Here is a 13,759-nt window from a genome sequence, read left to right as displayed (position 1 = left end):
CTTGTTGCCCTTTAGCTTCCCTTTTGAACATTTATTTACCCAGAAAAAGTTAATATTTCTCTGTATAAAATGACCTCCTCTTCCTGTCAGCTGCTGTGTGTCTGCAGTGTATTTAGAGATTTGGGATTATATTTGTTTAATTTTCAGATACATCACAATAACAATCACAATTGAGAATGACTTCCGGATGGGAGCCGAAATGTCTTGATTCTGAAAACAGTGTCCAGATGACTACGACTGAAACCTTTTCTACGATACATGAATAACCATAATTATAACCATATAACATCAAACATGACTTTAACACTACAATTTGTCAAAAAACACAAATTTTATTGGGGACCCACTCAATTTCCCTGGGACCCACTCAAATGACCACCTGTGGGTCCCGGGGACTCACTACATTGAAAAACTATCAACATCACTGTATCAGTTTATCAGCAAGACTTGTTTTCAAATCAGAGAGATAACAGAGGAAAGAATATTCCCTCTGTCAGTTATAACACTGCCTGATTCTGTCTATAGCTTGAATATTCTTTTTCCTTTTCAAGTTTACACTTTGCCAACCCACTAGGAGTGCTGTTGCATGCTGAAATTGCAGCTGTCACTTGAGCATTACTTCATTTCCACTCAATTAACAGTAGCAAGCTACTTTACCAAACACCCATGCTAGCATATAATTCTGTTATATGTATAATTTATATGTAGGGCTACTTCCGTATTTATATTGATATAAAAAAATGTAATCCTTTTACACATACCACCCGGCCCGTTTGCTCTTTTGTGACCTTTTGTTATCGTCCGTACAGTCAGAGCAACGGTCACAGAATCTGTGTCTGTGCAGCAATTTTTTGTTTCAAACTTTTGTTAATTTCAACCAAAAGACTGCAGACACTAATTTGTATTGCATATACTACTGCTTTGATGAGGCATGCAGATCTTGTGTGGGACATCACTGAAAAAGCTAAGACATTGCGAATGAAGTAAAGTGAGTAAAAGACTCACAGAAGAAGGATTTGCTACTGTGGAGTTTGTGAGTTGAAATCCCCAGATGAGGCAGTCTGGGCTGTGGGATGTGGACTTTTGCAGTAGTTAGAAGGTGTAGTGGGAGGGACAGCAGGGTTTTCAGTCCCCAGGGAGGCAGAATTACCCGTCTGACTGCAGATAAATCAGCTCTCAGTGCACACAGGAAATTTATGAGTCACACTTGATAGATAATACAGAGAGCAACTCGGCGGGGATTCTCGCCCTCTCTCGTCACTCCTCTTCCCCTCATCCCTCTATCCGCTTATGTCCACTAATTTTGCTGTCTGCCTTCAGTGTTTTCACTTTTCTATCTCATCTCTCTTTCCCACTCAGTCCTTCAGCTCTGTTAAATCCATCCGTTCTGTAATTTCCTCTCTGCAGAGCCAGTTTGTTCCCCCACTCATCCCCCTCTCTTATTTACTGAGCAGAGAACAGGAATGGAGAAGCAGTAATGATAGCATGACAAAAAAGGTTTGTTGTTTCTGTGTCAGCTCACCACTCTGTATTATCTCCCTCTGGTTTCCTCATGGGACTCTCTTTTCTCATTATTTCCCACTGTCTCTTCCCACTTTTATTCCATTTCTATATTGCTTTAGCTCGTTGCTTCTTTCCCTCTCCTCTTTTTACCCTCCTACTCGCTTCTCTCTATATTCTTCACAAAACAACTTAATTTGTTCACTGGGAAGCAGGCTTTGATGCTCCAAAGAACAACTCATTCTGCTTGAAGAAACTAGCCCCAACTTCTCTCTGCTCAAACTTCGGTTTAACAAAAAAAATTGTCTCCTCTTGAAAATTCATGCTCACACAAAAAGTTGTTTTGCTGCATATTCATTTCTCCTTCTTTCCTCCTTCCCTCATTCTCTTGTTTCGGAAATTCACCAGCACAGCAAAACAATATCTCTGAAATGCCTGCTGCTGACATGGCCAAAACATCCAGCCTCTGGGAAACGTAGTTTCCATCCACCCGCCTCATTTCCCAACATGCTTCAGGCCTGTGCTTCTATAAATCAGATGCACTCGTTCCACAGAAATGCAAATGTTGGTGGTGGTGCACTTAAATTCTCCCAGAGATATATTACTGCCTCTTGTCTTGTGTGTGTGTGTGTGTGTGTGTGGGTAAGAGATATATTGCGGTCGACCATTGGGAGCGCTAAAGCAGAACGGGGTGAATTGAGAATTGCATTTCTGTGACATCAAAATATAAAAAGCCACTGGACTGCGTCCTGAGGACCGGGGACTTATTTTGTTTCTGAATGCATAAAGATTGAAGCAAATTTCTCCTATTTTACCCATTTCTGTTGTCCTCTGCAGCAATTCATCCTGTTTGACTGAGAGGGGTGCGTTTGTGTGTGTGTGTGTGTGTGTGTGTGTGTGTCAGCTTATTGTACTTTTGCGGGAAGAGATAATTTATCTGAAAAGGGTGAGGTAAAACAAGTGAGGAGGAACAATGGATGGAGTGATGAGTATCTGACGTCTGCCACGGCCTCTTGGCTGGACAGCCGGGGCATCAATGATGGATGTTCCTTTAACAGATTTGCTGAACATAAAAGGCTCCATCCCTATGCTGTCCTCTGGGGAGCTCTCGCTGCCTCGCGGCCCACCAACGGGGTCTATGTCCTGAGCTGCTCCCCCGTGTGGAGCCCTGATGTCAGCGAGCTCCGGATGAAATACAACCATGTCAGGCCCTCCATTACGCCTCGGAGGAGAGGCGAGGACAGGAGAGATCAGAGGAGAGGAGATTATGTTGAGTATCTAAAATTGCAAGTACTGAAAGTTGGCATTGAATGTCTGGTTGGGGCCTATCAGATAAAAGACTGCTAAAATACTTAAGTGACACATAAAAGTAAAACTCTTTCACTTCTGCTTGCAAAATTAAGAATAAAAGCTATTTAGCAAATTTCAGCAGTAGTAGCACAAATATCTGGGCCGTGTACATATGCAGTGGGCCCTCTTCCCCTTTTAATACATCCATTGTCATGCCTGTACAAATAACTGCATCAACAAGTAAACACATGCATTTGTAGTAGTTATTTGGATAGTCAGTAATGAAGTGTTTATAAAAAAGTCTGCACAATCTGAAATCTCAGCATTTTTCAGCCCTCTTTTCTCAACACACTGCTTGTGTGACACTTTTACTGGGAGGTTTTATAATATTATACAACATTGTTTCTGTCACAGTTTTTTATGTCTTCATTAGACCCTGGGCATAAGACAAAGGTGGAAAGCCATCTACTCTGGCCCCTACAATGAGAAAGGATTACTGTATTTCATAATAATAACAGACAGCCAAAAACCAAAAACCGGTAAAACGGTCATTTGACTGGCAGAAATAGCTGCCAAACAAAAACCATAAAATTAAAGTAAAATGCTGTATTTCAAATAAAGTACAAAAAGTAATACAATTACAGAATTTTTAATTAAAAGATATACAGCCAAACACCATTCATTTACAGATATTCCCTGATTACACTGAAATACCTTAAGTAAACTGTGGTTGAAAGTACAAATACATTCCAAAGATTGATAAAAAAAAAGTTTCACTTTTGCAAAAAATGTAGTCTTTAAAAATACTTGAAAAATGCATATTAAAATGTTTCTAACTTTATATTTACAGTTTTTGTGATTACAGTTCATGTTATAATATGTATGGTAACTTTAAAATAATGTAAAAATAAAATTACTGTAGTTTTACAGTAAAAACATGTTAATTTAAAGATAATCCCTAATTTATTATGCTCAAAAACTGTCAATAAACTGTGGTTGAAAGTATTACTACACTCCAAAAACTGTAAAATAATGGTTTTACTTCTAGACAAAAAAAATAAAAAATTCTTAAAACACTGTAAGAAGTAACAGTTTTCCACTACGTACTTACTACATGACAACTATAACCTGAAATTTGTTGGGTCTCTGTAAATAATATTATATAGAGTACGGTCTAGACCTGATCTAAAAGTGCAATGAGATAACTTCTTTTATGAATTGGCATTATATAAATAAAACTGAATTGAATTGAATTGAAACAAAAATATTTTGTGACAGTTCTCACTGTGTTTGAATCTTTTAGTTTTCTCCATGGAGGAGTGGGAATTGTCGTCTCCCTTGTAGAGCTACCTTGGTTCTGCATGAAGGGGAGAGATTTAAACCTGCAGCTGTCTATCACTGTATTGTACAGTTATGGAAACAATATGAAATTACTCAAAACCATTGTCCCCAGGGCTCACAGGTAACTTAAAAAAAAATTATGAAAACACTGTCCCGAAACATTCCCAAAATCTACTTTCAATCGTCCAGAGGCTGAGGCTGTGTGTAACGGCCTCCATCTATCTTTTTTTTTTTTTTTTTTTTTATTAATCGTCCCTGGGACATTGGGATGGTGTTCATTTTGAGCTGACACTCCCCTCCACATCTACCATCTTGCAGTTGGAGGTTCAGTTTCCTCATAAACCTGATCTCCTTATCGTTCTCCCTGATCCTCCGCTCAAACTTCTCAACTTCCCTTTAAAAGTATCTCGAGATGAGTAGAGAGAAGAGTAGCTTAGACTCTGTGCCAGCCATTGTGCTAAACTGAAAATTGTTGTAATGTTAACCTTCAAGGATTCAAAGATTTTATCCCCTTGTGTGTTTGCAATACAGGTGCACTTCACAGAGCTTACTCCTTTTAAATGTTGACCTTATCGCTCAAGCCAAACATAATTCACTTATACTCTTGTATGTGGTATGTACTTTATTTAGATGTTTGGGAGTCATGTTTGAATCTTCCTCTTCCTCATCCACCTCTGTTCGGTCTCCCTCTCTCTGAAAAACAAATGTATGGGGGAAGGGTGTAAAAAGTCAGAAAGGTTTAGATAATGGATCTGGGACTGAATAATTAAAACACATACAGCAAAAATGACATTTTTGTCATTAAAAATGTATGGGTGAGACTACAATTAGTGTATAAAATTCAGAGTTCAGACACATGCCCACTGATTAGGACACACGTCCTCTCCCAGACCCCCACATGCATGTGTGTTTGAGCACACACACACACACACACACACACACACCTCACTCCCCTTCTTGGCTGCCATGGCAACCCCCACAGGAACCTTTCCCCAAGAGAATCTTGCCCCCATGGGAACAACACCTGTTGGCAATTTTCACAAACAATAAATGAATTCCCATGTTAAGGTTTTCTTTCAATGATATCCTCGACATTTCTCAAAACTAAAATACGAAAGTGTCCTTGATAATTCATTCAAGATAAGTTAATGGTACAGCTTTCAGTTTAGATTATTTCTCCTTTGATTCTGACTTTGATTTTTGGTTGTCAGTTTTGGATAGCAGAACGCTAGGCTACATTACCCATGATCCTTAGCCACCGCTGCAAGAGGAATCCAGCTCACCACTAAACCTGAAGTCTGGTGGAAAATGTTTAAATTACTTGTACTTGTACTTATTGTACAATGAATGAATTTACATAATCAGCCAGACATAATGTACCACATAGGTTTTTACATGATCCTATCGTATTATTGAATTATCAGGGACACCTTCCTGTTTTTTAGTTGAGAAATGTTGAGGATTGAAAGAAAACCTTAACATGGGAATTAACAGTAAAGAAAATACTTCCGGGCGGCGGGTCCTGGGTTCTTCAATGGGACTGATACTGACAGCATCATAGCGCAGCGGTCAGGTTAATATTGGAGTGAATGGATGGCCTAAGAAGTTGCTCTGAATGTCTAATATTTCTGCGGATGGGTTTATATTGGAGTTAGCCCAGTGTGTCTCATACAGACGATAAAGGGTACCTTGTGCATCTCTATGAGATGCTAAGTGGTGTGACAAAACGTCTGTATTTGACAACCTGGGAATGAGAACAGGTTGATGTCCTCTCTTGCAATACACCTGGGAAAAAATCTGTTTGCATGCCTGATCCATCCCTAGCAATCTTCTACAGATATGTCCAGGCATCCACATTCATTACATCCAAGAGGGACATGTGATAATGTGGATGGTGGTCATGACCGTTCCACCCCAATGAGGAAAAGAATTCCTCTATGGGGTTGAGGAATGGAGAGTAAGGGGGGAGGAAAATTGACACCATCCTGGGATGGGCTGTAAACCACTCTGTGACTGTAAGAGATGGTGAAATGCCACATCATCCCATACAGTTCCAAAACATTCTGGATTCTGCCTCACTTGCCCCGTTTCCTCACCTGCCCCCTCTCCCCACCTGGCACATGTCTTTTATAGAGGTCATCAAGGAATGAACATAGGCACTCAGTGTTGTATGTCCAGATTTTTATTTTTTAGATGTAGATGTAGCAGAATGTCTCAAAAGCAGTCTAATTTACAATAATTTTGAGTTTTGAGCATACATTTACCAGTTTTTGAAATAGTATGTAAACATGTGCAAAATGGACTGTAAATACACAGAGTTTTAGTGGTGAGAAAACAGTTCATGGATTTTGAAAATGCATTTTGTGTCAAAGCAATGAAAAGTGATACGCAATTTAGTCCACGTTGACTTCTGCTGAGCTCACTGTGTAAAGCGTTTTGAAAAAGTGAACTCAGCTGAGAAATGCGTGATACCAATTGTAAAAACATGTAAGAGATTCTGTCATGTATGTACATATTTTTTTCCTTTTTGTTTCTTTATGTTCTTGATTTTACTGATTTCAGCTCAAATAGTCATTGTGAAAAGGCAAATATCTTGTATATGATCAACAAAGCAAACAATATAAAAACAACAAGAAAAGTACAAAGTGGAAGAGAGAGAGAGAGAGAGAGAGAGAGTGTGTGTGTGTGTGTGTGTAAAGCAAATGAGGAGAGGAGAAAGAGACAGGGCTTTTTTTGTTTCTTTCTTGACTTTGAGAGTGTGGTTCCACCTTGCAGAGGACAAGCACCTTAGGGGATGAAGGGAGGAGAATGGCTAATGTCGTCGTCCTGTCAAGTCTCAGGCCGCTTTGATTCCTCTCAACAATCCCTCTCTTTCTAAACACCGCCTCACCTCGCCAGCGAGTCAACCTGCCTGCGCCTTGCATAAGGGCTCCCTGTGTCCCCTGCTGCAGGCGGTATCTCTGTCTCTTTCTCATTTTACCTTAACTCATTTTCATTGACTCTCACTCACTGTCCTTTTCACTCACCCTTACTGTGGAGCAGCTTTGCGTTCTCATGGTTTGTTTTTGCTCTGATTCAGTTTGTCTCTCTTTTTTTTGTGCTGTTTTTAAGCAGTTGCAAAGTGTGAACACACTCACCTGAACCCACGTGCCCCCACCCCCCCCCAAACTGGCTTTGATGATGAGGCATGGATTTGAAGCTTCAATGCCACCAGCCTTACACCTAGGTAACACTCAAAATAAGAGTGAATAAATGAATCAAAAATACTGCAAAAAACCTTGAGAGGTGTGACTGTGGTGAGAAAGATCAATAACAGATGATAATAGAGAACAACAACAGTAGGTGTCATTTGCATTGGTTAACATTAAGATGGAGTGACTGATGTTGTCTGTGTTCCTACTTTACATTTCAGAGGAGACACTCATCAACATGCTACTGCCTTGCCTCTGATATCACATTATGCATATAGCAATATAATGCATTGGAGGTTAAAAGTAATTGGTGACAAGTTATTGAGTGACTGAGAGGACAGAAAGTCAAGATTGCATTAAAGCTGCACCAGACAAGATTTTTATGCAAAAATACACTTCAGCTGAAATCACAAAGTGACTTTTCTGGTTGAATTTAAATGTCATGTTTGACGAGTACACACAGAAATTGAAAAATCATTAAACTGCAGGATGGAAATTGAAGACGAAGAAACAAAGATGTCTTGGTGTGAACCTGTCTTTTCTGCCCTTTCTGTGTGGAGTTTACATGTTCTCCCTATTCAAGATACAAGATAGATTTTTTTTTAATCATTGTACAACACAGGGTTGTATAATGAGATTTTGATTGTAGTTCCCTTTATGCTACTCTACACAGGTACCTCACTTCACCGATATCACTGACGGTACCAATGATCTTCCGAGCGGTTTTAATCACAGAGCCCTTCGGTCCTGGGCCGTGCACATCCCATGCCAGTTTGTGATGTTTCCAGTCTGAATGCTTTCTATTGCTCCTCTGTAAAAGATAATATGAACTTGGCAATTTTGCCTTCTTAAGTTTCCTTAAGAAATACAGCCGTTTCTGAGCTTTCTTGACCAGGGTAAAGATGTGAGAGGACCATGGCAGGTTCTCTGTGATGTTGATTCCCAGGAACCTAAAACTATTCCTTCTCCACCCCAGCTCCACTGATGTAGACAGGGGTGTGTGTCTTTGCCTCCTTTTTCCTAAAATCAATGATCAGCCCCTTGGTTTTGCTGTCGTTGAGCAGTAGATCGTTCTCTGTGCACCACTGCAAAATTGTTGATTTCCTCCCAACATGAAGTCTCTTCATTGTTTGAAATCCGGCCAAAGGTGGTAGTGCCATCTGCAAACTTTCCAACAGAGTTGTCTCCATGGTGGAGGCTGTAATCATGGGTGTACAGCGTGAATAGGAGGGGGCTGAGCACACAGCCCTGAGGGGCTCCAGTGTTGAACAGGTGTGGCCAATCTAAACTGTCTGGGGTTAGTTTGTGAGGTACTCAGTCCCAGAGTGCAAAGTTTTCCAATCAGTTTCATGGGGGAGACTGTGTTGAATGCTGAGCTGAAATCAACAACAACAAAAAAAAACTTTCTGATGTAGGTGTTGTTGTTCTCAAGGTGTGTGAAGACTGAGTTGAAGGCAGTGAAGATGGTATCCTTTGTGGATCTGTTGGCTCTGAAAGCAAACTGAGGGTTCAGGCTGGCTGGGATGTTGTTCTTTAGGTGTAGAACCAGTTTCTCAAATCACTTCATCAAAATGTGGGTGAGAGCCACAGGGCAGTAGTCATTTCGACTTGACACTGCAGACTTTTAGGTACAGGGACACTAGTGGCTGTCTTGGAGCAGGTGTGAACACTCTCCTGAGACAGTAAAATGTTAAAAAATTAATCCAGATGTGAAATTTTGATGTTTGAATAGGTTTATTTGCCCAATCTTAATACAAACTGGCATCATTTTTCATTTACAATGTGACCATAAATGAGATTTTAATAAGCTCATTGAGGTTTTCAACATATGTTTTTTTCTTATTAAAACTGCATTAGAAGTCAGTTTTAGATGTAATGTAGCACTCAATATATTTAGCAGTAGATTGTGATATAAAACCAACATACATAATATAGCCTACACTTGAGCACACACACTCATCAAATTCAAAACATTGGCTGGATTGGAGATAAGATTGCCATTCAATCAGCCTGTGTGTGTATAGCTACACTGTTAGATAAGTATAATCATTAAGTAAATAAAGAGAGATGAAACAATATGTACCAGTGCTGTCACACATACTTTTCTTCACAACGTTTTACCTCTGTTTGTTTTACTCTGCACTCACCTGCAAAATCTTGTTTGGGTGCCATCAAATTAATTTTTGAAACCAATTGAAAATCAATTCTAAAATCCACCTAAGGATGTGATAATCCCTTGACTTTACAAAATTCTGATGGCTTTCAAGGAATTCTTGTTTTAATCAGTATTAGTTTTTAAGGATGATATTTGCATCAGTTTATAGACTGACGGAAATATTTTGCTGTTACAATAATGCATTCTTTCATTCGCTCAATTCCCAAATCTGCTTGTTCCTGTGGTGATGCTCAATATTTTCAAGTAAAACTCATTGAATCCTAAGAATAAATATAAGAATTCAATGAAGGAGAGAAAAAAAAGTATTAATTTTGACTGATTTGAAACAAGATGGGCTAAACAGCTGGAAGAGGCCGTGGATGAAATGAATGTGTAAAGATAGATGGGAGGATTTGTATGTGTAGATATGTATGAGAATGTCTATTCAAATAGGTCTGTATGCATGCATTTGTATGCATCTATCCTGCCTTCCCTGTCTTCCCTAGTAATGTGAATACTAACGTCACTGCTGTGACTGCTTGTTGTTTTTTATTTTTATTTTTGTATTATTTTCTCTTTATTATTTTACCATTTCTAACAATATCTGTTGTAACATGATACATTAGGGGTTATAAACCCAGTAATGACATATTTAATGTTGTAAACTAATGACAATAAAGTATAGAAAAAAAATAATTCCCCGAAAATACAATGCTACTGTATTAATATCAAATTAGATTGATTTAGACTTGTACAGATCTGATCAAAATGTCTCATTACCACAAAAGATAGAATAAAGCAGGTGTGTGTGTGTGTGTGTGTGTGTGTGAGAGAGAGAGAGAGACAGTAAGGGTAAAGTAGAAAATGGAATGGTGGAATTAACAAGCACTGCTGTCTGCATTAAATATATTCTTCTTCATTTTCCCTCCATCCTTCTGTTTCCTCCTCCCTCCCTTCCACCCAGTGGAGGAGGTGTATAAACCCAACTTCCCTCCACCAGCCTCAGATTAAACTAAATCATTTAGTCAGTGTTGTAGTACATCAAACAACAAATATAACGCCAAAATATAAATAAACTGCTGCTTGCCTTCCCCCTCCGAGGCCCCGCAGAGGGAGAAAAGCAGGGAGGAAGGAGTGGAGGAAAAGGGAGTGGGGGGATGTATATTTTACTGTATCTCATTATTCAGCCATTAGCTCTGTTCTTTCTAGGGAAATGCTACGCTTAAAGAAAATATCCTCTCTACAGCTGAGCTATAAATTAAATTAAGCCATTGCATCAGCTCCTTGATTTTTGCAAAGGCTTTAAACACACGCTGTAATTGTTTCTGTCCTTAATTGCTTCTTAAATAAAATTAAATAATTTGGGGGGCCGAGTATTCCACCTTGCAATAATGCCTACTTTTCATCCAAACCATTAGAGAATAAGATTTATGCGGGGCAAAAGCAAACAGAAATCATTCATTGGATTGAACAAAGCCATACAGCAGCTGGTTGTAATAACATTGCATATGCAGAAGTAACACACAGCTAAATTGATTTACAGAAGGAATAATATTGAGGAGGAAATCAATGGAGTGTTTTTGATTTCTTTTCTTTGTATATGGGCAGCTCTGTGGAGAGCAGGTTTGTGATTTATTTTGGCAATACAGCAGCAGGCTGTTAATATTATGAGATGGCTATTAGCGGCTAGTCTGTCCTGAACCTCTCTGGAAAGGGTTAATGGCATGGATCTGCTGCTCTCATATTGTTATGTGTGTGAGCGTGCACACACACAGAAATAGACACACACACACACTCTCTCTGCTTCTGTCTCTCTCATGCTTGCGCATTTGATGTTAGAATACCCCAGAGACTTCCCTCCTACTCCTCCTCCCTCTCCCAGCCACTCCTCTTCCCTCCAATCCCTCCCTCCCAGCCCTCTTAGCCCCTCTTCTTTTCTCCAATCACTCCCTCTCTTTCCTCAAGGACCTCCCAAGCCTCCTTTGTCCCGCCTCCTGCCTCCTCCCAGTCCTCTACACTCCTTTCTTTTTCCCTCCTCCCTCCTCCCTCCTCCATCCTCCATCCCTCCTTCGCTCTCTCCCTCCATACACATTTGCATGCCTTGGCTTCTCCACCTCTTTCTCAAAGTAAACAGAGGACAGAAGGACAGAAGCAGAAGCATCACTTTGCCTGTCTGCACACATTAGATTCCCACACACACTCTTACACACACACACAATCCGTCCGATGCTTCATCTGCTTAGAGTGTGTGTTGGTAGTCGCAGTGGTGTGTGTAGTGTGTGCGTGTGTGTGGCTGCGCGGGCATCCCTCGTCTGCATCCACTGAAGTATTAACTCTCTGAGTGCTCATCGCTGCCGCTGACAGAAGTAAAGACGCGAGAAGGGAGAGGACAAGAAGTAAAGACAGACAGAGAGAGTGGTCAAGTGGTTGAGAGGTGAGAGGACAGACAGAGCGGAGCTTCGGTAAATAGAGGTGTAACTGAGTCTCTATGAGTAAGGTGTCCCGTCTCCACATGCTGTGCTCTATGGCGAACTCTGGCTGTGTGCTACTGTCCGGGTCCGGGATGTTACCCCATTCTCTGCAATGCCCCCCTGCCTTCCTCTATCTGCCCCAGGTAAGAAAGCACCCATCACACCACCCATCAGAACCTACACCCCCCTCTCAGCTCACAGCTCTTCAAATGTATCTTTTTTTTCCTCCTTTTTTTTCTTTTTTCCAGAGCTCCCTGCTTCTTCCACTGTGCTTTTACATTATGTTGTTCCTTTTATTTCTCTTTCTCAACTCTCTCTCATTTTCCATCCCTCCATAAGTGTCCCGCAACCAAGCCTACTTCCCAAACGTATCTCCTCCTTTTCTTATTTGTGTTGGTCTCAAATCTTTTCTCTCTTTAAGTACAGAGTATCCATATTTCTTTTTTAAACTTCCACTTTAATCAGCTGTGCCTGCATCTTCTTCACACTTCTAACAACTCAACTTCTTTTTATCATGTGCATCTCCTCATCACACTCACATACTCTCAGTGGCGTTGAATTGATGAACACATGGAGCAACCCACCCCACCCCCTGTGTCGAGTGTGTGTGTGTGTGTGTGTGTGTGTGTGTGTGTGTGTGTGTGTGTGTTCAGTGGGCAGCGGGACAGGGACAGATGTCGGCTCAGGAATGAATTAGACAATAGAACCAAATGACTGCTGGCTCACTTCTTGGAGTGGCTGCATGCCTGTATTTCAGATGGCTGTGTTTCTATTAATTGAGCTTAGTTTCTTCAGTTATCACTCTGTGTGGCTCACTCTGTTTGTTTACTGTAAAAGTACTCAACTGACTCCGCATCGGTCAATTGCTGTGTTACGCACCAGAACATTTAACCATGCCTCTGTGGGTATGTGTTTGTGTGTGTGTTTGTGCGTGTGCCTGGTTTTACTACTGGCAGCATGTGCAGTGGCAGGCGGTCCCTTTTTCTCTAGACAGTTTGTTATTGCGGCCGTATAAAATATGATAAGACTGGAGAGAGCTGCCATATAAAATATTAGCGGGCTGCAGTGAGCTAACCTGCCACGTCCAGACTCCAAATAGCTGCCACACATCACCTTTACAGGGCGGCCCAGACCACCCGCCTGCTGGCAACATACACACACACACGGGTACAAGCACACACGCAGGCACACTCACACACACAGAGCATGCACCAGCTGTGATCCACAAACGCACACACACTCACACACACACACACACACACTCAGTTCCATGCGGTGACACAAACACTGAGTCCTCAGGGATGCAGTCTGTTAGTCACTCGTAGTGTGTGTGTGTGTGTGTGTGTGTGTGTGTGTGTGTGTGGGTTCATCTATTTGCTTTCATTGCTTATGACACACATGGGAAGACCCTATCACATAACACAAAGTTGTACTATTTTGCTTTTTTCTCCCGTTTGGTTTAGATACGGGCAGGATTTAGTTTACATGTTTCTTTGTCTTTTCAATGAAACGGTTTCTCTGTCATGTTTTTCTTACAACTTGATTGAATTTCAAGAGTAAGACTTTATGTTTCAAATTAGTTTTCAGCATGTTTCTCTCTTTCTCCATTTCCTGTGGACAGTCACGCTTTTTGTTTCATCGTCAGCCAAATGTATAGTCTAAACGTTAAAAGCCTTAGAGTGAGGACTCCACAACTACTGTTATGCAAAGCTTTTTAGGCCATTCTTACACAGAACCAGGCACACAGACAGTGAGCATTACACTACTGTAACAATGTACACATTTTAAAAGAGAAAGAATCATGTTACGGG

At 40.7% G+C, this 13,759-nt stretch overlaps 1 protein-coding gene across 11 annotated transcripts in view; it reads left to right on the top strand.

The window, feature by feature from the left end:
- rbfox3a (RNA binding fox-1 homolog 3a) overlaps positions 1–13,759 on the top strand; it is an 869,263-nt gene that overhangs the window by 667,233 nt on the left and 188,271 nt on the right. The window contains exon 1 of one of the 11 annotated variants that reach the window (XM_044178309.1): positions 11,546–12,091. The exons of the other annotated variants lie outside the window; for them this stretch is intronic. Within the exon in view, the coding sequence (XP_044034244.1) occupies positions 11,966–12,091 (126 nt within the window). The 5' untranslated portion in view covers positions 11,546–11,965. Of the gene's footprint in view, positions 1–11,545; positions 12,092–13,759 lie in introns of those variants that run through there. 11 annotated transcript variants of the gene reach the window in all.

This window comes from Siniperca chuatsi, linkage group LG20 (assembly GCF_020085105.1).
Source record: "Siniperca chuatsi isolate FFG_IHB_CAS linkage group LG20, ASM2008510v1, whole genome shotgun sequence".
NCBI lineage: Eukaryota > Metazoa > Chordata > Actinopteri > Centrarchiformes > Sinipercidae > Siniperca > Siniperca chuatsi.
The sequence above is the reverse complement of the archived record's forward strand: the minus strand, read 5'-3'. Positions and strand labels throughout refer to the sequence as shown.